Source organism: Cylas formicarius, unplaced genomic scaffold (assembly GCF_029955315.1).
Source record: "Cylas formicarius isolate icCylForm1 unplaced genomic scaffold, icCylForm1.1 PGA_scaffold_1__22_contigs__length_36826433, whole genome shotgun sequence".
In the NCBI taxonomy this organism is placed as follows: Eukaryota; Metazoa; Arthropoda; class Insecta; order Coleoptera; family Brentidae; genus Cylas; species Cylas formicarius.
Genome location: NW_026844264.1, coordinates 18,193,468 through 18,220,728, shown reverse-complemented (window position 1 = coordinate 18,220,728; position 27,261 = coordinate 18,193,468). Strand labels below are relative to the sequence as shown.

Here is a 27,261-nt window from a genome sequence, read left to right as displayed (position 1 = left end):
TTTTCCCATATTCTGTGATAAAAACTGAAAATGGTTGAATTTGACAGTAGGATGGGCCATTTTGTGTCTTGGAAAAAGGTTCAATCCGAATGCTTTGGTTTTTATGTTATATTTATATAATATAGTTTTACCTAAAAATGCCCCAGCTTTCCTATTCGACTTTTCTGTTTCAAAGTACACATATATACAATACGATAGGGAAAATCCACTATAAAACTAAATAACCCTTGACGCGTGGATGCTTTTTTTTATATTTAAAGTTACGGTTCCCGTCGTAGCTACCCTGCGGTAATGAAACAGATTAAAGCGTAACTCACAAAGAAACTTCATTCTAGACATAATTTAACACACATTTTGTTTGTTTCAGGTTGAACTTCGTGGGATCTCGAACAACCTCGAAATGCGTTGCAACTATGTCTGCTTGAGAGGGATGGAAGCTTCATTTCGCCCGTGAAAACTTTAAGGAACAATTATTAACTTTAGGCATCTAAAACTTCGGCTCCGTTTAGTGTATTCCTATGTTGCGCGATTTTTTACTTTCGCCGCTCGCGTCGTCTCCGGAAACCGCCGCGGTTTTTCATTAAAACTTCCGCCGTTATCGCGAAAACAAATTTAAATTCAAATTAATACCGAGCAATATTTCTTTCTTTTTTCCGGCATGTTTCCCACTTAACGAAGATGGGCATGAAAAGCAGAGGTGTACTGAGGCTTTTTGTTCTTATTTTTGGGATGATCGGTTTTCGTGTGCCTTCGTGTGTCGCGGATAATGGTTTTATGAAAAACGCGAAAATCAGTACGAGGATCGTCCAGACGCGGTACGGCAGACTGCAAGGGTTGTTGCTTCCCCTGGATTCGCATCGATACCTAAAACCTATAGAGGTAAAGTATAACCTAATTTTTGCACTAGAATGATCGCCTTTCAAGGAGTTCGATCGGCAAATTTTTTAGTTGAGTTTATGCTTCACTTTCAGCTAAGCATCAGGCAGACTCGTTGGGTAAAATTACGCCTGTCAAAAATTGACGATTCCTTTTTCAAAAATATTTCAAAAACTTTTATGTTAAGGTTTTTGTCAAATAAAAGAAGTCGTCTACTTTTAATTAAATCTAACTAAATCTAAATCTTAAATTAATGCTTTCCGTAACGTGTGCTACAAAGCGTCCTTTGAAACTTTTGCCTCATTTAAAATTAAATTTAGTTTTAATTTTTGAGTAATAAAAACTGCTCAAGGATTATTTGTTTGGTTAATATGGCAAAATTAATTATGTCACCAATCAAGTCTTTGTCCTCAATTCCCTCAAATTTTGTATTTGATTTTTAACAACCATTTTAATATGACAAAATTTTTCTTGTATTCAAAATCCTCGAAAAAATATTAGCGACCAGGTAATTACAAATGTGTGGAAAGTGTCAGTTTTAGACGTCAAATTAATTTGTGATGTGTGTGATCAGATATTTGTGGTACTAATTCAGCCGAAAATATTCCTACAATGTACCACGAAGAAACGCCGAACATTTTCTGAAATTAATGAAATGAAATGAAATAACTTCAGAATACCTAAGCACTTTGTCAAACTTGAAATGATCAATAGTGTTTGGAAAAAACACCTCTAGATCACAAAATGATTTCTTTTACAACCTATAAACTATAACTGATTTTTTGCGATTAATGGTCAGCTCGCCGGCAAACCCCATTTTGTCTCTCTTCAGTATCGAACTAAATAATCCACCTTTATTGAAATCTTTGTACTACTCAAAATAAAATGATACGAAACTATGATGTTGTAATATAGTATGTTATAGAATGTAGATAGTTCTGACTATAATGGACGTGATGCAAAATTAAACGGAAAGCATCGAGATAAGGTACGGTAAGGTAAGGTGTGGGAGGAGACATTATAACTCTACTTACAATTTAATTAAAACAGAATTCGCACAAAATTCTTCATGCAGATAATTGGACGTCATTACCCTTGCTAGTAAATAAAAATTAGGCAGTGGCATGCATCGGGAGACAAAAATAGTATGTAATAGCATGGAGATAGTTCTGACTATAATGGACGTGATGCAAAATTAAAAGGAAAGCAACAAGATAAGGGAACAGTGTGGTTAGAGACATTAGAACCCTACTTACAATTTAATTAAAGCAGAGTTCGTACAAAATTCTTCATGCAGATAATTGGACGTCATTACCCTGGCGTGTAAATAAAAATAGGGCAGTGGCATGGGTCGAGGTATTCACAGCTTGGGAGCTTTCATATGTTCTTTCTGCCCATTTGAATGTTGATTCGCATATTCGTTTATAGTCGTTGCAATAGCTTATATATATTTATTATGATTAATATTATTCACCATAGGTATCTAAATTATATAACTAGTCAACGCCATTTCTATTACCGTGCAGGGAAGCAAAGAAAAGTTATATTTACAAAATAGTTTTTGTTGGATATAAGGAAATAATTCCTTAATTCTCTTGGTTGGAACGCGGTTTTGCTAGATGCTCATTGGAATAGAAATTTTTATTTATGTGACGGGTTCCTGGGTTTTTAAGTGTCTGTGTACCAGATCATTTCTGCCCTTATTGGTAGGTCACTTTTCCAGACTGTGGTGTTTGGATGTAGTGCTGCCCATAGAGAGTCCTAAGAATTCTGGCTTCATCGCCCTGTAGAGCGTGCCATGTTTGTTTGTTCACTGTAATCTATATACGTGCCTTGTGCACATGATGATAGGGAAATTTTATTTTATAAAACCACACCCATATGTCAATATAACTAAAAATCGGACCACTCAATTACAAAAACCTTATATAACAATTTTTCATATATCAAAATTGTATTCACATTTGCTAAAGGAAGCAGTTATTTTCATTTTTTTTATAATCGAGTGAGGGTTCAAAAAATGCAGAAGGATTCACTAAACTATTTCAAACAAAATACAGGAAAGAAATAACTATAAAAACTTCATTTTTTTTGACATTGTTCTAAAAGTCCTTCACTCTATTCTGCTCCGCCTACTTTGTAAATAGGGAGTAAAACAAGTTTAGTATTAGTTATTTAAGAAATTCCCCAAAATACTTGTATGTGTTAATGAAATTCCAAACTAGATCATTTTTCCAGAATATTCATTAATTTTGATTTTATTGCATGATAAATAAAATTTTCTTTATGAGTAGATGAGTATATACCCAGCTTATTTGGTCCTATGCTCCATGTCATTTCACCACTATTATTATTACACGAATTTATATCTATCTCTATTTATATTTGGAGAGAGTGCTAGTATGAATCGGATGCTATCCTATTTCAATATATATTTTTTTATGTTTCTTTTGCATTACATTGAAGTTTTGATGTTGACACATCTTCAATGATCTTATTTGGTTGTCTGAACTGCTGTACTATGATGAAGTACCGGATTTACCTGACAAGTCAAACGATGGTAAAGCTTCTGCAAAAAAAAAAAATAAGAACTAAAAGTTCTGATTTTCACGAAATTATATATTATGACATGACAATTGTTTCGACAACACCGTGTCTTTATCAAGATCTCAAGATTTTATATAATAAAATATATAATTTCGTAAAAATCTGAACTTTTAGTTCTTATTTATTTTGATAAATGGATTTTCATCAAGTAAAAGCCACCTCAGTTCAAGTTTCTGCTAGTTGAGAATTAGATACTTGTTACTGTTTTTTGTTGCATTTGAGGATTTGTTCTAATATTTCAGAGCTCTTGCTGTCAGTAATTATTACTGATATGTTTCTGAAAACTTTCTATTGTTGTCCCAACCTCTTAACCTCTTTATAGTAGCATCATGGACTTAGTGATGATGTAATTTCACTTTATACTAACACTAAAAAATACTCATTAATTTTTGTGTCAACTTAGCAACAAGTTTTTATCTTTATAAGCAGGGTTGGCAAATGAATTAATAATTCCAGGTATGCACACAATTTTACTATATTTACTTTCCCCTCTCTTTAAGAAAATCTCCCAAAAAAAAAAGTAAAAGGGAAACAAGCAATTTAATTTATCGTCGAAAAATCTGGAGAATGCCTTGGAATGAACGCTTAAAATTTTGCGTGCTCGTTTGGTGCTACGTAAAAAACCTTAATTAAAAAAAGAACGTATCAAAAGAAATTAAGGTCCTCGATTTTTCATTTGCCTGTTGTTTATTCATCAAAACCCTCATTTAAATCTAACATGTTTATAAAACGAGAAGTATGGGTCTTCACTCTGGAAAGTTTCTAATTATAGGTGTTCCTGGGGGTGCCATACGCAACGCCGCCGGTCCAGTCGAATCGTTTCAGTCCCACCAGGACTCCTTCCCCTTGGGACGGCGTTCGAGTTTCGGATAAAATGGGGCCCGTCTGCCCCCAAAAGCTGCCCGACATTTCGAACGAAACCGCCGCTCTAGAGAGAATGCCCCGGGGACGTTTAGAATACCTGAAAAGGTTGTTGCCCTATTTAAGGAATCAAAGTGAAGACTGCCTCTATTTGAATATTTATTCACCCGCTCAAGGTAAGTGCGTCGCCACTGTAATTATGCTGTTTTATCGGATAGAGGGAAGAAATTCAGTGATATTAACTAGGTAAATAGTTATACTGCAGTGTTTATAATCTGCAATTGTATTCGACGTTTATAGGAGAAAATGCGGGCCATATATCTAACAATGATGATGATGAAAGAATTGCTATTTTATTAAGAAAAGAACACACTGAAGGGACCATTTTAACCGCACTAATAAAAGGTCGGGGGTGCTCCCTCGAAAGGCGCCTTTGAGCTTTCAGCCTGAAAGACGGAATGGTACACCGTGTGGGCAATAAAATGATCCACTATACGATCTGGAAACCCACAGGAGATACGAAAAAAAGTTTCGTACAAAAGTGTCTCAAAAGTGACCCCCCTCCACCGACATCAACTTTGTTATCTTAAATGGAACACCCTATATATTTCGGAATTTTGGAATCCTTGGTTAAAATAAAAGTCACTTTCTTAAGTCAAAACTATTCAAATTTTGCATAGTTTAGCCAGAAATTGAGGTTATGTGTTTTTTTTTTCATATTTTGATTGCCCCATATAAAATTGTGACGCTACTGATCCAGATATAGGAACGAAAATTTAACCACAGACTAAGGAGATGATGCACTACTCAATCAGTTTGACAGATGCGCGGCAGCTTATACAGGGTGTCCCAAATGGGTGGTGCCGTTTTGGCGAAGCCAATTAACAAAATCTAAAGATTTTCAAATAGAACACACTATATTTTTATTCAAATATCAATTCTAAGACAAAAAATAAGGTAAGTAAGTGTAATTTATCTTATATTTTTAATTTTACTTACTTTTTGATATATTCGATGTTTAAATATTTCGAGGTTCGAAAATTAGACAAGAGTCTTGCATTAAATAATATTGTGACGCGCTATACAATGTCTATTGTAGCGGATAGACAATATATTGAAAATATAATACAATATCGCCATATTTAAGTTTTTTTTTTAGTTATTTGTTTCTGTTTTTTTTGTTTTATAGATTTATTTATTCAAATTTGTTACCTTGTTTAGTTAGCCTATAAACTTTAATTATTCATTTTTCTTTTTTTTTTTTAATTTTCATGTATTAATGGACACCCTGTATTGTTAGCAGTAGGTTTTATTCGTATATCTGGAGTATTATACCTTTAATCTTCAGGAGAGTTCAAGAAACTTTTGAACGAAACTTATTTTCTTATCTCCTATGGGTTTTCAGATTATATAGTGGATGGTTTTATTTGGCACACAGTGTACATTTCTTGAAACTAATTCACACACCTTAGGACTCTGCTTCAAAACCGGTATTTCTGGCAGGCGTCTGAATTGAAAAACACAGTATTGAGGTATAACTAATTTAGAGTGGTACTATTTGATTCGTCATTTTTTTTTTGGATGGAGGTTTAGTTAAAATTACAAAACCCTAAATTGCACAATTTGAAATTTTGTTCTCCTATGTTATGAAAATATATTCGCATTGTTATATCTGTAATAGAGTCAGAGCGATTTTAATAATAAAAATATTTTTTTACAATCGTGTAGTCCCCACCAAATAATTAATTTATAAATTCCTGTTATGTATTCATTTAACGCGAAATGAAACTCGACCACGACAATGCAACCGTTTACTCACAACTCGTACAATGCGCGGCCCGGCAAGTAACTGCCGTGGATAGCCCTAGGAAAACGTACCGCATCACGGTTTACAAAAAAAACCTAAACTAAACTGCGATATAAAAAACTCGCATATAGAACACCTTCCCCTATAATAAACTGAAACTAACTTAACTCTAGTGGTGTTTATGTATACTTGCATTTAGATATGAGTGTCACGTTTACTGGGCGACTTGTAAACGATCTGGAGGGTAAATCTTACTACGTCTACGAAGCACACGAGCACCGTGGTCACTTGGGACTTCATTGACGCTGGGGTTGTTTTCACTGTTTGAGATAACGTCTTCACTTTTTGAGTCCGATGTTTCGCTATCGCTAGACCTAACTGACGTTACAGTATTACTTGATCTGTTTCTTGTTACGTTGGAAGGTGGAGTCATCGAGGAGTTTTTTTATTTGGGGCTGTTATGGAGTTTTCCTTGCTGGGGCAAAACTTGTCGTTACAATGATACTTTTTTAACTGACTTGAATGTCTTTTCCATGTGACTCCACCGACCAACTCAACCACGTAAGTTCTTCGGCCAAGTATATCTCGAACTACCCCTTGACACCACCTGCTTTTATCCTTGTTTGGACGGTAGTCCCGGGTCCATACTTTCTCCCCAATTGAAAATGACAGTTCCCCTTTCTTTTTGCGCTTAAGTTCTATTTTGTTTTGTTTTTCTTTTACAATATTTTCGGTCGAAGGTAAAATTAAATCAAATCTAGTGCGTAAAAAGCGACCAAAAAGCATTTTTGCTGGACATTCTTGGGTCGTAGTGTGCGGTGTATTGCGGTATTGAAAAAGAAAAGTATCTAAAATAAGTTGTAAATCGGTCACCCCATCCGCATATCCTTTGCGTAATGCTCTTTTTGCAATTTTGACGCCTGATTCGGCCAGCCCATTCGTTTCCGGATGATATGGAACACCCGCTTTGTGAATGATCCCCTAACTTGCCAAAAAATTTTGGAATTCCTCGGACATAAAAATCTGACCATTATCGGTGGAAACTTCTTTTGGGAGACCATAGAAAGGCAATCTTTAATAAGAAAACAACCCCTTACGTGTGGAGATGGTAACCAACTCTTTGGACCGATCGTCGAGCAAAATTTGCTGATACGCTTCTGAAAGGTCGATTTTTGAAAATATCATTCCCCCCTCTAGTTGGGGGTTCAAGGTCACCTTAAAATCGCCGCAGATCCTTATACCGCCGTTTTTTTTATATCAACTTTTTTCAGGTTTCCACTATACTATTTTTAGACAATATGTTCTGTCTATAATTCTGAACGACAAATTATTATTATTGCAGAAAACTATGTCCAATCTTATGCAACTAATCTCAACTCGTTGCAAGCCTATTTAAGAACAATAATCCTTCTAGATAAAATTTTTGTGATACTATAAGACCTTACGTTTTTATCTGTATAATTTTTTTTTTATAAAATAATACTTGATTTTTTTGATTGCAAATCAAAATCGATAATCAATAAAACAGTGGACCAATTATTATTATTATGGGTGATTTAAACCTTTTAAGACAAAGTTTAGGGGATACAATCGGAATACAATATAAGCCTCAAATACACTACTACCAAAGTATTGGTAATTTGTTAAGTTGCTTCTTTGGTTTTACCCTTGCCGGTTTCTCTTTAAACCATCAGTTTTCATCAAACAAGATTAAAATGCAGCAATCTTTACAATGTTCGAAATGATTTTCACAAGAAACTTATTTGTTTATTTTTTTGAATGTTAACAACTTAAACGCATGAAACCAGGCGTCCCATTTTTTTGTATTGTATTGTTTACATGGTCCCTTGACAACGTTCGCTTTGCTTTGCTTGGCTCCGTCTCTAACTTGTGGAACTCTACCGTCTAGGAAAAATCATGTTTGGCATATGTAAGCGAACAATGTCGTTTTATTACTTCTATGTTGCAAAGACACTTATTTCGCGATTTGTGTTAAGGTCTGGTTTATGCCGTTCCTCCTAGCTTTTTTTATGATCACTCGGACATAACCTAAATGGTTAGTAAACGAGTAGCAAAGGCTTTTATGCGGAAAATTTGTCAGAAACGGTTCTAGATTCTAGATGTACCAAGGAATTAAAAAATGCTGATTTAAAGGAAGAAATTTATTAACAATAATGAAAGTCAAATTCGTTTTTGGTATTTTTTACAGGTTCGAAGAAAACGTGTTAATTCCGAAATTCCAGACGCTATGTTTATTCCTACTTCCATCCGACGCAATTCTTTCACGCTTCACGGTGAATAATTAACATAGGTTAAGTGCCCCTCATTCATAATATCCACAAAAAGGTTTTATAAGCATTCTTTACACGTTCGTGCAACTGAACAATTTATCAGACCTCAGATATGGAAAAGAATAAAGCTCGAGGGACCAAAACCCACAAGATCCGTCATCATCAATTACGCCGCTCATTTCCATGCTATACGTCTTATTTTGGGCTAAGCTATCCTTAAACGGGCCTCGTTTACGACAAATTATATTTCTCTACATCAATACATTTTGGGCAACACGATATTAGTTATAATTTTTCTGGGAAGGCAACCATGAGTTGGATTTCCTACAAGATTAATTAGAACGGAAATATTCCCAGTTTCTGCAGTTGACAGTCGATTAGACTCAACTTTGCTTGACACGTGGATACTGCAGCAGAACGACAAGGGATGCCTCGATATCAATGAAAATTAAAAAACTGACATAGATTTTATTGATTTCTATTCTGTAATTAAATTTAAATGCCTACTATGGACATTAACTTATAAATTACGTACCTGACTTAACCTTAATTTTGTAGCCCGGACATTGTTTGGTCCACTCGCAAATGCAAAATCGTAAAGGTCGACCCACTCAGCAATCTATTTCTAAAATCAAGATAAAATAAGCGGCAGGGCTTTTGAACCCAAGGACTTCGTGAGTGTAAGATCACTGTTTCCTCTTGATGTCGGATATTTAAATGTTATTACGCCCTACTCGACATTAAAAGCAAAATAAACGTACAATGTTGGCCACCTGAATGACACCTTAACAGATTAAAATTTTTGTCTGCCACTGCAACCCAAATGACCTATATCACCGTCTTAAGTAAACTTTAACGAAGACGTAAGTTTTTAACTTAAATATGTTGCAGAATTTTCCCAACTATTTTACAACTTGCAAATAAATAAACATTTTAGAATAATACTTAGTGTCAAATTGAAAAAGCAGCAATTGAGCAAAGACGCAATATTATATGCTTTTATAAATCATTGGAAACATGAAGCTTCTTCAAAATACAAATCACTTTCATTACATATTTCTTACTTTTTTTTGAATATTTTAATTCGACAATTAATTAATTAGGTAGTTGTGCTATACTACAACTTTTCCCTTCAGTATCTCGATTCTTCTTGCGTTGGTGCGTAATTTTTAGAGGAGAGCTCTCCATAAGTTATACTCGTTTTATACTAACACAACACTTAATCCTCAACTCAACTCCTCAACACTTACATAACGGTACTCGGACCTGTGAACCCTTATTCCGTGACTAGGAAAGTGGCCGAATGCCAGAGATAAGACGAATGTACAGTCCCACCGAGGTTGTATACCAGTGAGAGGCAATACCACAGACATCACGTGATTTGACGTGTAATACACCAAATATAATATAAATCCGCCAAGTAATGTAAAAACGAAATAAGCGAACTTATGGAATTGCAAACCAGCAAGTGAATAGTTTACTAAGATCTCAAATTAGTCCATCCCGAACAGAAATACAAATGACGAATAGCTGCATGCTCCAATCTGAAAGAAAACTACTAAGCATAATTAAGAAAAGGAACACAGGGGCCATAGTCTGAGGAATCACAAATACTACAACTGACTATTGAAGGTAGTACAATAGAGAATCAAGGTCCATATAAGAGACGGATGTTTTGGATGAATAACGACCGAGAATTCACTGAACATTCAAACACTCGTTAGAACAGCAGAAAGATGGGAAGAATTTGCTGTAGTTAAAGAAATAAAGATGCAAGCAAATAAGCAAACGAGACAAGTTCTTTCAATAAAAGAAAATCTTTCCTTACAATTTGCGTTGGTCCAGTCACTTTTACTATACAGCATTATCGGCTGGGCGGATCATATAAAAATAATTTGAAAGTTATATTTCAACTTGATGTACACTCAGATCAGCTTTTTAAGTATTGCAGGGTATTAACTATTCGACAACTATATTATAAAGTAACTATGATTCATATGCGGAAAAACTCATTATTCAACAAGCACATATCTCATGATCACTTTACTAGAGAAAAAAGAAAGAAAACTTAACACGCAAATTTGGCAATAAATAATATAACATAATTGCTGCTGAAATGAAAAATATTATAACATCTAAATTTAATAATTATCTAATTGGCTAATTTGTCTATTTGTAAAATAAATAACACTTAAGGTAACAGACGAGACTCAAGCTTAATTAAGTGTTATGAATTCTATCACAAATGTTATTATGACGTCTTATTTTTTTGTTTATCCCAAATTCAAATTTAAATTTAATATGCTATTAAAATAAAGGGTCTTGTACTCACTAGAATCTAGCGTTATGTTAAGATAAAATCGGATTAAAGGTCACCAAAATAGCTTTCAAATCGATAAAATTGTTCGAAGTGAATTTAAATTTTCTGTAGTAGTTCCCGCTAGATAGCTCTATATTTTACTTGGCGATATCGATGCTTAAAATTCTATATGGCAACTGCACCGTTAATCCTCTAAAACTGGCGATTTTGTGCAACCCTCATGCGTTATATCAATAATAAAATGTCCTTCGATGAAAATTTGGATTCGGTCCAGCATAGTAATATATTGCAACAACGTAATCAAGGTGCTTTAGGAAACGATCCAACATTTTAATAAAACGACGGTTGCTTAACCTTGCATAAACGTTGCAACTAATACAGCAATTTCGACCAAAGAATTCCGGAGAGCAATCTGTTTAAAATTCACGCCACCAACAAAATCGTTAAAAATGAAAATCTACACATTTCGTGCATTTGTATGGCACAGCGTTCCACGGCCAAGTTGAAAATCCGATTTAATTATAACTTGGAATAAATCCAAGCTGCGGAAACGCTGCAAACTGAAAAATCCATTTAAAAAAATCCTTTAGCTTTAATTGATATATGGCTCTCATGTAATCCCAAAAACTGTGCATTTTGCTAACAAATTTTTTCAATGCGTATTACTAAATTATTTTTTTTTATTTAAATTAATATAATATGATAGATATGCATTCATGTATGTATGTATGCTACAGGGTGACCTCAAAAAATATAAACTGTGACGTGCTACTTAGTGCTTGTCAATCAAAGCAAAGTACAATTTTTAAAAGTTGTTCATTAGGGTTTTGTAATGCTTTCGAAAGTTTATTTTAAATTATTCTTGCAGAAGGTCGCCCTTCTGATCTTGATAACTTTTACAGTTTGTTGACATACTGTAGATTTCATTTGAAATCAATTTATACACTGGGCGATTATTGGAATGCGCGTCTTCATTATATGTTTTGAAAAAACAGTAATGGAGATGGCAAATCAATAGCTAAAGCTATGAACAAAATTCGTTGACGATGTGTTTGTGGTGCAGTCCCATGTTAAAGGGAAGCTTTTGAAATTCTTAAATGATTTTAATTCTATATCCGGTTGCCTTTTATACTGGATCCTGAAGCTTGACGTTGATGATGTTTGATGGACAGTCAGGTTCAAAGAGCATAAAATAATAGTAGTTCGAAGTAAACACACAACATCTGCCCTATTTGAGCATCAACACCAAATAGGTCTCAAAATTGATTTTGGACGTTTCACACAAACATCTAGCATTCAAAATTTTAGAACCAGGTTTGTACGAGATTGAGCCCGGACAACCAACGACTTTCTGCACTTAACCAGTACATGGAAAATAATAATTAAAATCTAATATAATGTGCGGCTGTCAACTTTGCAACTAATGTCTGACACACAATGCAGGATATTAATACAACATGCACACCGATAAACGCTCTGTGCTTAAATTGATTTCGAAAATAAGAAAGAATTTAAAACTTCGAGAAATAATCCGATGATATACTGGGAAAATTTTCGGTTCTTGAATCACTATGGTGAATCGATTCATGTATATTTTTATTTTTTTTAGTTAACCTTTCACTTATTCTTTTATTACTTTATAATATTTTGTTTATTTATTTTAAAATGTTTTATAATCATTGTTTGACATGAGCTAGAATGAAATTATATAAGATTTGAAAGATTTTTTTCCACATCGTATAATATTCTTGTGATTTTTTGACAGAATATTCTCTTAAGCTAAAATTCCTATTTTTTTTTTATAAGATGTTTATAATATTTTGCTTGTCAAAAAGACATATCATACCTATTGCGTACCTTAGGAATTAACACTAAATAACAAACTTATGCAACAAAACGCTTTTGTTACTGAATCTGTTGTTTCTTTTCCTTATTTGTAATATGCAAATGTATATGTAATAAAAATGATTTACTAAAATCGCATTTTTCATTTCATATTTTTTGTGGCGACATATTTTTTGAAAAAATAAAAGTTTCGTAGAACGACTTGTTAAAACACTGTTCATCTCCGTTTCAAAAATATGATCGAAACAATATTTATAAGAATTTCACGGCATTTTTAATCAGTTTGAAATGCGCTCCACTCTCGGTCTACCTGCGTAATATTATTCTGCTGTTATATAAATTTTAAACTCTTCATTTGCCGGGAATCATCTAACAGCAGACAATAGAGAACACTTAAGCGGGACGGACCGGCACTCGACGATAAAGCGAATAATAAAAGCAGAGCTGATATTCTCCTTCCTCCATTTTTCCTTCTCGTCCACAACATAAAACGAGGTTTCCGTACCCACCGAAATAAATTACAAATACCTTAAAATAAAGAACGAAGACCCACTACGAACTCTATGCATTCTGAACAATCGTTGTCGATAGTTGTTTGCAAATACGTTTAACATACTTAAAATTCCGTACAGAAACAATGCCGTTAATCCCAAAGTCCAGCAATTTTCTGCATCCCATGCTACTACGTAACATAGGGAATTAAATGAGTTTAGATTGCGACTTGGGTCCGGGCCAATATGCATTAGTATTCAATCCAAAACAGGAAAAATTTATGGACGTTTTAAGGTTTGAGAGCGATCTTCGATTTATCTGCGAGCATATGGCAAAATACTTATATCAAGCATTCTACGTACTTTAGAGTTTACTCAGGATAATTTAATGTCCTCATTTGGAATATGGGGTACAAAATAAGAGGCGTTTGCAAAAGTTCGGGGATAGGGAAGAATTCTGAATATTTTAATTTGATTATTGCGCTAGTAATAATTTTAAATTCCGCAGAAGATATTGAGATTAAATAAAATTCACAGAATTACACAAAATTACCCTGGCGCTATCAAAATTCTTCGTTCCTTTGATAAGTGGGTAAAGAAAATGGACAATTTTAAAATATTTGAACCTTCACGTTGTACCACATTGTTTCAGTTTTTTAATTTATTACAAAACTATAATATATAATTTGTTCGATATATAGAAGAAATAATAGATATCGGAGAAAATAAACTGTTTTAAAGTTTTGAATTGAAGATTCGCGTGACGCGATTATGATCTGCTACTTTCTGAGAAAGAAAATAATTTTACGAAATATGCAAACAACTAGACCCATTTGTAGAGTTCTACCACGGAAAGCGCAGTTATGTAAAACTCTTTAAAGATTTTAGGCTGTTAAATTTGTGAAAAAAAAAACTGTTACGATCATTTCTTACTTAAGATGTTACTTGGAAGTACTCACTTATTACGCTTTTAGTAAAATCAATTTTCTCACTACTAGAGCGTGAACTCAAACGGTTCACCATTCATAATTTTTTGTATGTGGACTGCAGGTTTCTATGACTTTTGACTTTTATTCTGGATTACATTCTATAAAGTCAATGTGTCCGCCGCAGGTTCCAATTCTCCCAGTCTGCATCGCAAGTAATCGATAACCGAACCATAATTAATGCAATTGAAATGGAATTGGGACTAGTGTTATTCTTGGCCGAATTCTTTTTCGGCACCGTACACATTGGTGTTTTCTCTGTATAATTGTTCGATTTATTATTTGCTAGTCACTGTGTTTCCATTGACTTAATCTGCAGCCCGCTTCCAGACTCCATATTTTTATTGTTTTAATTTGCGAACCGTCGAAAATTTATTGAAAATTTTTATTCCATGAAACGTCCATGCGAATCACGGCAACCCAACCTCAATTGGTCTCCTTAAATTTTTGATTAATTTAAAAGTGGGTATTTCGAAACATAGTTCTTAATTTTATTCATTGAGACTAATTCTATTACGTAAGTCTTACTCTATAGTTTCACTTTTAGACGTCAGCGTCGCACAGGCGTCGTTTGAACCATAAAATTTTAATAATTTACAGTTCAGTGACTTTCCTTGAAACCCCAACATTAGGCTCGTACTTATTTCTCTCTTTTATTGACATATATTTTCCGAAATAATGGTTCCAAATTGTTCGACTATACACTCAACGCCGCGCACTTAGAGAGGTGTGATGCATTCAGAGATCCAGAAAAGAGTGTCCAACGTCTGTACCCCTACTAGTATACTATGTAACAAGTGTGGTAAACGCCATTTGACTCGCAAGTGACTTAAAAAGTTTACCGAATGTGTTGCATACTATACTTTTTCTTCGACCGTTAGTTTTTAGGTACATGTACAACACGAATACATTCATTAACACGACCGTCAGAATTGACAAACGTCCAAATTCAAGGCGTGTGAAATATCTCCGAAAACATCGGATTGCTCTCAAACCCGTGCGGTAAAATCCCTGAAATATCCGAAGCGGCTCGGATCCGTGGGAAACGAAACTGAAGTGGTAGAGTGACGCTTCCCCACGCTAGATTGGTGTATAATTACGCATTTTACAGACGGTAGTAGAACAACCTTTAGTACTCAACTGTTTGATATGAAGTTTAAACGGATTTGCTCATCTGTGACCACGCTGTATAAACTCTTTAATGATTCTATAGATTATCCGTCCCTAATGGAAGTAATAATTCACGCAGTGCTAATGTTTTTTAGGGTAGGACCATGATTAACAGATTACCAACATACCAAATGTGTCTAAAGCTAAATCAAATTGCTGTATGTAATATTAACTTCGACTCAACACTGTAGGAGGTTGTTTATAAACGTTATTAATAAAAATTATAGTTTATTTAGAAATAGCACATTCAAAAGAACATCAAATAAGAAGAGATACATAAATTGTAAATAAACAGGGGAAAAGCTCGCGAAATATTAGCAAATGAACATTTGTTTGTGAGCTGAACAACATACGTAAATGAAAATATAAAGACATACTTAGGTTTTAGGTTTTAAGTGTGTGGTGTATAACAGACTTGCAAAAATTATAACAAACTATATGGATCTTAACTAAAAACTTAATGGGTTGTAATAATAGAATAAATATTTTTTAAATCTACGTGTTGGTCATTTATATTCATTGTATGGTCAATTTTAAATCACATGAGGTACCACGGCAATAATTTTTGTTACTACATAAGAAAAGTATCTCTGACCTATAGTCTTTTTGTCGCCTTGTTACTTGCAGTTTTTACCTTCGAGATCGTGTCAAATAATCGGGTTCGCTAAGCTGTTCTTGCGTTTGTACTCATAATTCGTAATTTTTACAAAAATAATTGTCTAAGGTCTAAGATCTTTGCCGTTTTAACACATGAGTGGTTGTGACTACCGGGGCTGTCCTTGTGTTCCTTAAGATGGGGTTCCAAATTTGTTTGAGCTGCAGTGTCTCTTCTTTTCTATTGAAATTATTTGTATGTTTATGGATATCTATTGCTTCTCGTACGAGGCGGGCATAATAGCCCGAAGTAGGCACAAGAAGCCTGGCTTCCCCAAAAAGAATATTGTGATCCCCTCACTGAGCACGTGTTCCGCTACTGCCGATTTGTCCGTTTGTCCCAGTCTGCAGTTTCTTCGATGTTCCTTTATCCTGGTTGCGACAGATCTTTTTGTCGTTCCAACGTACACCTTTCCACACGTGCATGGTATGCGGTAGCCTCCGGCGGCTGACAGTGGATCTCTCTTGTCCTTTTCTGATCTTAGCGTTTATTGTATTTTCCTTGTTGGTTTAAATATTGTGTTAATATTATGCTTATTCAATATTTTCCCGATCCTGTATCCATTTGATTGGAAGGCTTCTTTGAGGTGATCTAGTTCTGCTTCCAAGTGCTGTGGATCACAGATCCTCGGGGCACGTTCTGTTAAGGTTGTAATGATCATGCCTTCTTCGCACGAGAAACAATAGAAATCCATAAACATACAAATAATTTCAATAGAAAAGAAGAGACCCTGCAGCTAAAACAAATTTGGAACCCCATCTTAAGGAACACAAGGACAGCCCCGGTAGTCACAACCACTCATGCGTTAAAATGCCCCGCCCCATCCCCTCCACGACTCCCCAGGCATAAATACAACTTACGACCGGGAGCGCGTCAGTCTGCATCCAACATCGGAGATGGGAGCACCTCAGAAGAAGCTAGCCTCTCGTGCCAGCGAAACATCAGGAAGAAATTCCACTCAACGACGGCCATTAGGCCCGAACAAAAACACTCACAGTTCAAACGCTGGCCGTGAAAGCCTTAATCACTTTATAGATATAAAATTATTAATTATTAGTGTACCGTCATTAATGGTTCTGTGGTTTTGATTTGTTTTAGTTTTTTTTTTATTTTGCATATTTTTGATGGAGTAATAAAACAGCATCATAAAGCCAATTCCAATTCAAAGACTAGACTTTAATATTTTGAAGCAGTGGTAAGAAACTTGGGTGTACTGTTGGATCTTACATTTTCAAATGTGCTCATGAATCTTGTAATATATATAGTTAAAACATATATTTTGGTATGTACTAAATAATAATAGTAATTCGGAAATAGTGTATAGAGATTCGGTCTAAATTCAAGATTCACCACGTACAAAAATTTCAAAATTCGTGTTTATGATCAATATACTTGAAAATATAATAGTATACGGCAATTATTGTTCGAATGATATTACAACTTCATCAAATTCAGCGGTAGCATTTTATTACCATATTGAAGTTGCTGTGACCAGATTTTATTTTATGCCTGCGGAAACTTATTTAGAAGTTTATTAAACGTGCAAAGGTTAAAATTCTCGGAAAGGAGCAATAAAGAATATTTATGAATTGTCGGAGCATTTAATCATTTATTTGGAAAGATGTTTTTCGAACAAAACGCGGCGTCGTCGACTTCTAAAGATTACTTTACTCCTTTTTTTACGATTTCCACGTCAGCCGTCCGCGTTGCGATCGCATTTTAGGGCGAATATTTCCTGAAATTTATACCTCGACCTCTAAGCGGTTTATTTTGTTTCTTCGCATTCATAAAAGTTCCGGAGATAAAATTCGTAAATCATTTTCTTTAAAACGTCTCTAAATGCCAAAAGTCAATACCTGGACTTTACGGTTATAGATATTGAAAAACGATGTACGAGGCACCGTAAATATATAAAATCTTTACCATCTCACTTTATGTCGGGCTATATAAAATGTATTTGGAATCTTGCAGATCTTACATCTTGTACCAATGGTTTCTGACGCTAGCAGAACAGAAAACCTTTTGTTTTATCTAAGAGTAAAAGCTAAATTAATGACTCTGAAAAGCAGCTGTGGTAACTGTATTACACTTACCACAGCTGCTAAAAAAGGTTAGACTTAAAGTCAGTTTATAAAATGTTTCGATTATTACCAATTAATTTAAGGGTCGTTTTCATAACCATAGATAGAAAGTTATCCCATAAAACCATAGAAATTGGGCAATGTAGGTAGTGAATACTGATAAATAGTTCTATAATTACAACATTAATAGCGATATTAGTAATGATGATCAAAAAGCTATAATTAATTGTAAATGAACTAAAAATTGTTATAAATATATAGATATTATAATCCTAGTTTCACGTTACAATAAAACTTTGGTTAGTTTTGTTTAGTTTGGGAGTGGCTGGAATTGCGCAGTATCTAAATAGTACACGAAAATAATGAAAGTTAACACAGCATATTACTTTTATTAATCTAGCTGTAGTCGCTGTGTTTCGCCAGTACAGCATTTGTTTGTTATTTCTATATGCAATTAGAGAGTCTACCTCAATAGAGAAGAGCCAGGGACGTCATTATTCGATGCGCGATATAAGCGTCCTATCTCCTTCTCGCGTTATTGCGTTCTTTATCGTGTACCTAACAGTGGCGACACTTATTTCAATTATGTGTATTTTATTGTTCAATACCTGGCGCTTTCACCAAATTTTTTATGCTCATAATGTTTATAATTCTAGTACATTGTGTTAAGTTTTAGTTCGTTGTAAATTGTTGAAAATTTTGGGTAAATGTGTATAGCTAATAGTTTGCATATTGTTCTTTTCAATTTGTTAATGATGCGAAGATTACTGGAAATTTTTATGAGAACCTAAAACAATTAAATGAACTAAACACAATACAAAGGTAAATATTCCATTTTACCGGTCACCCATTTTGATCAATTACCAACATTTTTCTTGAAACATACCTACATTGTGAAAAATAAAACAAATCGTCAATTTCTCCCAAACTTTCCAAAAGTCGTATAGTCCAGCTTAGCAGGGCAGTATATCACTTACCAAAGACAGGAAAAATATTAAATTGTTTAATGAAATGGGAAAATAAGTTAGGTACTCAATTAAGAGGTATAAACAATAAATAGAACACATTCTGAAAAACAAATAATACAAATAATTATGAAGCTGAAGTAGTAAACTAGTACTCTACGTTACAAGTCCCGGAAGTTTAATTTGACTGCCCAGTAAGCAAATTTCAAGCTGAAAAAAATATAAATTAGGAATATTTTTTCTACGCAGTGTTTATCTATTAGTATACGATTAGTGCTGATTTTTGGTTTTAGGAAAAAAAGACATGGTATTAACTTGGAACGAAGTATGGAGGAATTTCATTCATTAATTGAAAAACGCTTTTATTATTTATTTATTTATTATTTTAGAATGACAAGTGAGTGTTTTGATGAAATTTTGAGCCTTGTCACAAATTATCGTGAAGCTGTTTCACCTGAAGACCGACTTGCCATTACATTGAGGTAAAAAAAGAACAAAATAAGAAAAATTGGGTAATATATTTTTAAACGAGTCCAGTAGGAATTATTATTAATACATGTTATTGACACTGAGTGGATTACCAAAGTTGACGATTCCTGAGACACATTTGTCAATGAAGTATAAGAATTATCATCTTGTGAAAATCCAGAAGAAGAACTGGGATCATCTCTTTTAGGTCTCAGCACTGGTGCAACATTAGAGTTATCATCATGTAAAAATCCAGATAAAGTGCTGTAAGAAGAACTATTTTCACTTTCAAATTTCGTTTACGATTTCTTGCCACTGGCGATATTTTCTACACAATAGGCCACAGTTCTAGAGTTGGACTTTCAAGAGTAAGTGCAATCCTGACAGCAGTTTGTGAAGCTATTTGTACAAAATTAGAAAATTTTTATTTACACGAACCAACATCAAAAGTTTTAAACAGTCTGGGGATAGATTTCACGATATATGGAGATTCCCAAACTGCATTGGCAGTTTGGACGGAAGCATGTTATCTTAAAATGTCCTGATAAAACTGGTGCTATTTACACAAATTTTCAATAGTATTAATGGCTATAGTGAGACCTGATTATAAATTTTTATATGTAACTATCGGTGGATTTGGTAAAAACCGCGACAGTGCAATTTTTGGGAAAGCGGTTTGAAGAATATTTAATGAATGTTAATGTTCCCAAAAACCTGCTTGGATAAAATGAACCCAGCGCTTATGTTTTAATTGGTGATGAAGCTTTCGCGCTCAAGCCATATTTAATGAGACCCTTTCCATATAGACAATCTAGGACAGAAATTTAGAAAAAGAAATATAATAAAAGACTCTGTACTGCAAGAAGGGTGGTAGAAAATGCCTTTTGCATATTAACTTAAAAATTTCGAATATTTTATCGACCAATGGAAACAGAGGTGGAAACTACAATTTTAATTGTAGAAACAAACATCAAATCAATCATATTTTAAATTGTACAACATTGGATATTTTTTAATAATTTTTATTAAAGCTTTCGTGGTGCACAATCGCCGTTACAACGGCAAACTGACGCGCATGTCTGTGTGTTTCCATAAGCCGCCATAAAATTACAAGGAAAACAATTTTTCGACGCGAAAAACTTGCTGCCGCTGCGAATAATTCGCGTCGGTTTGGGAGTGACTTAAAAAGGCGAAAGACGGGTAATATAATTATTGTCCATATGCCAAGTGTCGACAAAATTGTTGTGTTTAATTTGCCACAACATCGGACTGTATTTATTCCCTCATCCCCTTATCATGAACAATACTACATTTTTATAAATTGCTTAGGTTTGTTATGTTAATTTTTCGAATAAACTTCCACAGGCTACTGTAATACTATAATACTCCGTCAATTGTTGATGAATCAAACTTTTGTAAGTATTACGTTATTTATTTAATTTAAATTTGCGTAATGCGATCGCAGTTACGCAGAAAATTAGCTAGAACAGTGGAGGACAATATTTCATTTGGGCTAAGACGTTCACAATATTCCGCGCAACTGCCAGTGTTACGCGAATTTCTTACTAAAACACAACTTAGGTCTAACATGAGTTTAGTCGTCACCTCCCAGCAATTTATTTAATCGATAGGTGACCAAAAAACACTATATATATATATATATATATATATATATATATATATATATATATATATATATATATATATATATATATATATATATATATATATATATATATATATATATATATGATGACACTATATTCCGGGATATCATCCGTTCGCTCGTTGAACTCCGACTGGAATCCTGCAGACGTTTCGCCAAAATCTCACCTGGCATCTTCAATGCTCGCGCTCCGAAAACACTTCGAATATATATATATATATATATATATATATATATATATATATATATATATATATATATATTACGAGGTGGATTTCAGAGGAAATTCATTCTAAATATTTTACGATGGCTGGTATGCCCCTGAAAATAAGAAAATATATAACATACAGTACTCTGCATTGGAAAAATCATTTCACTTTAAAGAAACAATTTTTTCGAAGCGGCATTTTTTTTGTGCGTCAAATTTAAGTGCTTTTTTTCCAAGAGCATGCGTGTGTTCGGAAAGCAAAACGGGGCCCAGCAAATTGTTCAGGATTAGGTGGGTAAATGATTTAAGGTTTGGAAACTAAGCGGCGTTTCAGGAGGGACTAAAAGTTGTACCTTACGATGACACGCCTCGAAATTTAATTTTGCCCTTGCCGAGAAGAATGGGGAAAACGAAAACTTCTTTTTCCGGATTCTCTTTGCAAATTGTTCCATTTTCCTTTCTAACGTGAGGGTTGGTTTTTAATAGTACATATCCATTCCGTTTAAATTCACATCCATGAGCTCTGTTGAGGTAAATCGAATTTCATTATTACATGATAATTTCAAATTGTCCAAACAACGCCGATTTTAGTTATTTTATTTTTCATTTGCATGGTAAAAACTGTGTTATCTAAGCTTACCTAGATAATAGGGTTTGGCAATCTATACCTGCCTTTATTTGCTATAAATAATAATGATAAAATTAATACTTTATTGAATTTAATCGCGGGTTTTGATACTTACCTAGCCGACACGAGAGAACTCCGCTAAGATTTGAAATAAATGAGATAATAATAAGATAAAAATAATAAATAAGAAATATACAGGGTATTTTCAAATCGAATGTCAATAGTCAAGGGGGCGATCTTTGAGTCCATTTTAAAAAGAAAACTTCATATGAACATATGTCCTAAACGTCTTAACTTTTGAGATACAAGGTGGTAACATTTTCAAAAATAAAATATATTTTTTAATATCTGTAATACCACTTTAGATATTTTAATGAAAGAGGCCTCATGGCCACTACACTGGCTAAATCATGAGCTTTTTTGTGAAAAATAAAATATCTATCTAAAACAAAATATCTAGTTTTTAGTAACCAACTAGTGTCCTTCAGAAAAAAGAACAGCATACTGTTCTTTTTCGTTTTACAGTTTTAATGAAGTAATATAACATCCTAACAACAAGATAAATAATAAAAGATTCTTAATTAAATTTATTTCATTTATTGAAGTTTTCGTATTCGTACTTCGATTTCATTAAGTATTTTAGTAAAACAGATAGACAATTACTTGAGTAAGAAATAATAATCTTAATTTTCTGCGTGCGCGCATATCATATTAAAGATATTTTTATGACCAAGAGATTTTTTTTTAAGAGAAATCAGTGGCGTACCATCAATGTCTGCCAAAATATACATATAACATTCCGTACTCCCGCTACTGGTGTATTTAAAAAAAAAGTGTATATAGTGTGTGCCAAATTTCATTAAAATATCTAAAGTGGTATTACAGACGTTAATTTATTTTTGACAAATTTACCACCCTGTATCTCAAAACTTAAGACGTTTAGGACTCTTAATTCAACATTCCTAGCAATTAGAAAACACTCTGTATATAGAGATGCCTAGATAATCTGAAATGTGTTAATGTGTTATCTCTGCAACCTACAAGACTCTTTATTTTCCAGAGTTCTTTAATAATTAGTACAATCCAATCATCATCTGAGCTAACATAATTCTTGCAACGAATGTCTGCTTTTCATAGAAGAAGGAAGGTGAATTACTGAAAATCAAAATAAGAAAATAAATGAAGGTGTACTCTATGACCGATGGTTATTTAACAAAAACTTTAGTTTTGGGATGCATCAATAACATAGTTCATTTTGTTTTTAAGAAAGGATATGATTTATTATCCATACTGGGTTATTTCAATGAACTGGCTCCGAAAGAGATTGTAGTACATTTTATTTTTAATTTCAGGAAAACCACTTAGTAAATGCTTTTTTACTGAGATCTCTCCAGATTCGTAAAATTCCACGACACGGGGAATTGGACAGCAGAATTTAGAGAATCACAATCCTTATTTCAAAATAATTGGCGTGTTGATTGAAATTTAAAGACGGCGGATCTCTAACCGGACCCTTCTTGTTAATGAAATTGTAACTGCGGGCAATTTTAATGCCTTTTGTTAACGAATTACATGGCAATGTACCAGGGCAAGGATATTTCCAACAAAATTGTCCTTGTGTGCACTCCTGAAAATTTCCAGCTTTTACCAAAATTCATTGAAAACCACATCTTTAAACACTGATTGTAAATATCGTATACGGTCGTGTCACTTAGCATATGATATTGCAGTTGTTATATCAAACACTCCATTTTTGAGCCCCGGATTGTGTCGAATTGGAAAGCATAATCCAATTGTCGTAAAAAATCTTCCGCTTGAAATGCTCCAGAATTTCCTATTTTTATCGAAAGACACCTATATCCCACACTTTTATCGTATTAAGCCTTTTTCCGGAGATACAGTAAATTTCCCGCAGTGCGCATCTATCATGTCGTAAAAACACGCACGTCGAACATCCGGGGAAGATAGAAGTGTCACGTTGAGATCAAGTTATCCCCGTACACTGCGACCTCCATATTATCTGTATCGGCAGTGCTAACGGCTTGCAAAAACTATATTGGCTTTGCCTTGGGCGCAGTTAAACCGAGACCTACTATATTACCGTCTCCTAATACAATATCTTCGTCGTCTGAATAAGTTAACAGGAATTACATTCACTACTGCGGATTGTACGTGACTTCTATTGACTACGAATATTATCTAAGAACATTTTTTGCAGAATTCATTTCTATGTTATAAGTATCAGTAGAGTCGATTCTTTGGTGATTAGTATTAGATAGTTGCCATAACAACCGTTAAAGTCCGTCAAAGATAAGGGACAAGAAAAATAAATAAGATGAATATAACAATTAATTAATAACTAACTTACTTACACACTGACTCTTAACTTATAATTTTAACCATTGCACTCCCGCTCAAACTTGCCTAGCTGTGAGAACGGGAGTCTTATCTGACACTTTAAAAGAGAGACAGAGACAAGCCCAGGTCTTTTATGGTCCGAGTCGACAGCCCTGAATACAAACCGATTATACAGAGTTGGTGCTGGGAGATAGTTATTATGAAATGGCGGTCCTAAACCGCTACTAAGTTAACATCGGTAGAAGGCAATCGCTGCTGGTCTTTTGAATAGGCCATGTTTAATATTTCTAAATTCCTTATCATCATATCACATAATATCATGTCACATGATTGTGATTTTGTCGCTAAAAATGTCTACAAACACTTACCTCCCTATCAAGTTGAAATTAAAAGTATAATATTTATCTGTTTCACCGTTTTTGTATATTTTAATCTGTAAAGAGTGAATTGAATTGAATTGCTTCTCTGTCTTAATGCCTATACATATAAAAGGTTACGTGCTGGGTACAGATATCCCCATAAACACAGGAAATGTTCATTTTTTCTTATACATTTATTATTATAACTATGCGTAAAACAATATCTATCTGCGTACATACGTTCGCTTTAGAATAACAGGAACTAACGGCGCGTTAACATTTATGTTAATTTATTTATTGTTTATATTATTCGTCGAGTTCTGAGGCTTATTTAGTAAAACAAGATCAAGTTAATTAGGTCCCGTGCATGTGAAATCTATTACCCCAAATATAATTTTTCTACTCCCGTCTGTAAAATACCTAATGTGGGTAATGTACATTTTCTACATTCTCAATGACCTATTTTAACTTAAATTCCAATTTTCAGAAATTTGCAAAGCTAAAAAAGACTTTTTTCTACCCCCGTCTGTAAAATACCTAATTACACACCGATCTAGCGTGCGGGAAGCGAGACTTTACCACGTCAGTTTCATTTCCCATGAATCCAAGCCACTTCGGACATTTCCGGGATTTTACCGCACGGATTTGGGAGCAATCGGACGTTTTCGGAGATATTTCCCACACTTTGATTTTTGACGTTTGTCGATTCTGACGGTCATGTCTGTGAATGTATTCGTGTTGTTTTGCGAAAATGTACCCAAAAACTAACGGTCGTAGAAAAAGTATAGTATGCAACACATTCGGTAAACTTTTTAACTCACTCGTTTATTAAAAACTCGCTCCGCTCGTGTCAAATAAACTCGTAAGTCAAATACCGTTTACCGCACTTGTTGCAGAATATACTCTTTTAAACCATATTTTGAAGATTCAACAACTTCTCGAATGAAGTAAATCATTCTGCTTTTATTTTTTGAAAATACTGCTTGTTATTTTTAAATTCGTGATTTCAAATTAATTAATATTAATCTGTTTCTTAATAAGTTCAGAGAGTTTGATTTGTGTTTTACTAAACACTTAATACTGCCGAAAAAATGCCACCTCTAAACTGAAAACTGTTCAGTACCGATGGACTTGGTTGAATGTGAAATTTAACATGACGTTCTTGGTTGAAGGCGAGCTCAAATCGAATATCCCTTCTCGGTATTTTTTGATGTTGGTTCCACAGAGCATGTATTACCAGTATGTGCAAGCCCTCTGTATATCTAGTAGTCATATAGTGAATGGTACTATAACTTTTGATATCGATAATAGTCCTTGTTAAGCAAAACTCATAATGGTATGTTACCTACCAACCTACAAAACTTTCCTACCTACCAAAAATAAAAATAAAAAACTCCGTCTATGCCTTTGTTAAGCCGAGTAAAGCGGCGATTGGCTTGACTGTGCAGTGTTCGAGGGTTGTGAGTAATGAACGTTATAAATTCTTTTTCTTTTTTAGGAACTCCAAAGTAACAATTTGGTTGGCCGGCAAAGTTGAACAACCGGCCAGAATTGTCGTATAATAGGCCGCTATTCGCACAATTCGTTTTCCGCATCAGGTTTTATATTTTTTTATTTCTTTTATGTCGATGCTGCACAGATTGTTGGCTACAAATTTCATTTCTCCGTAGCCGCACGGATCGTCTTTGCAAGAGTAACTTAATTTGAGACAATGGAATGAATGCCGTTCTTTAAGTTTATTTTAACGAGAAAATGTCAAATTGAATGCTTTTTCTTTTTTCTCCATTCGCCGCTTTGTCCAGCAGTTTGCGCAATTCTCGTTCTAGTTTAATGAAGATGGAGAAAATTTCTTTTTGATGAGATTATATAAGTGCTCGAAATTCCAAGTTCAATCTTTCGCTCCCTATTACGCCAATTAATAATTATGACAACACAATAATTTTGGTTAGTTAGCTGAGATTTTGTAAAACTGTACATTTAAATGAGAAATCTTACAACGCCTTACCTATGCGCATTGAATAATTAAATTTGAGGGTACAGGGAGAAACACCATGTCATTAATTGTATTGTAATGATGGTTTTTGAAGCAAAAAAATATTTTTTCTTCTCCCGTCTGCAAAATACCTATTTACACACCGACCTAGCGTGCGGGAAGCGTCACCTTACCACGGCATTTTATTTCCCACGGATCCGAGCCGGGATTTTACCGCACGGGTTTGGGGGCAATCGAATGATTTCGGAGATATTTCCCGGGCCTTGAATTTGACGTTTGTCAACTCTGACGGTGATGTCAGTGAATGTACCCGTGCTGTTTCGCACCCAAAAACTAACGGTCGTAGAAAAAGTATAATATGCAACACGTTCGGTAAACTTTATAAGTCACTCGTTTTATAAACACTCGCTCTGCTCGTGTCAAATAAACTCGTGAGTCATTTGCCGTATACCGCACTTGTTGCATAATATACTATTATATTCCCTTCTGTGAAATGCCTATCCAATAAGATGGAAAATTTGATGATAAATTCTATAGTAATGTGGGTGAGGGTCTCACATAGATAATTCCATCAAATGCGGGCCCAAGCCGCTTCGGACATTTCCGGGATATTGGCGCACGGGTTT

The 27,261-nt window shown here is 34.2% G+C and overlaps 1 protein-coding gene across 2 annotated transcripts in view; it reads left to right on the top strand.

The window, feature by feature from the left end:
- Positions 1–27,261, top strand: part of LOC132697070 (neuroligin-4, Y-linked-like) — a 489,753-nt gene that overhangs the window by 247,190 nt on the left and 215,302 nt on the right. For both annotated transcript variants that reach the window (XM_060662334.1, XM_060662335.1), the window contains 2 exons: positions 368–879; positions 4,256–4,520. In XM_060662334.1, the coding sequence (XP_060518317.1) occupies positions 679–879; positions 4,256–4,520 (466 nt within the window). In that variant the 5' untranslated portion in view covers positions 368–678. The remainder of the gene's footprint in view (positions 1–367; positions 880–4,255; positions 4,521–27,261) is intronic.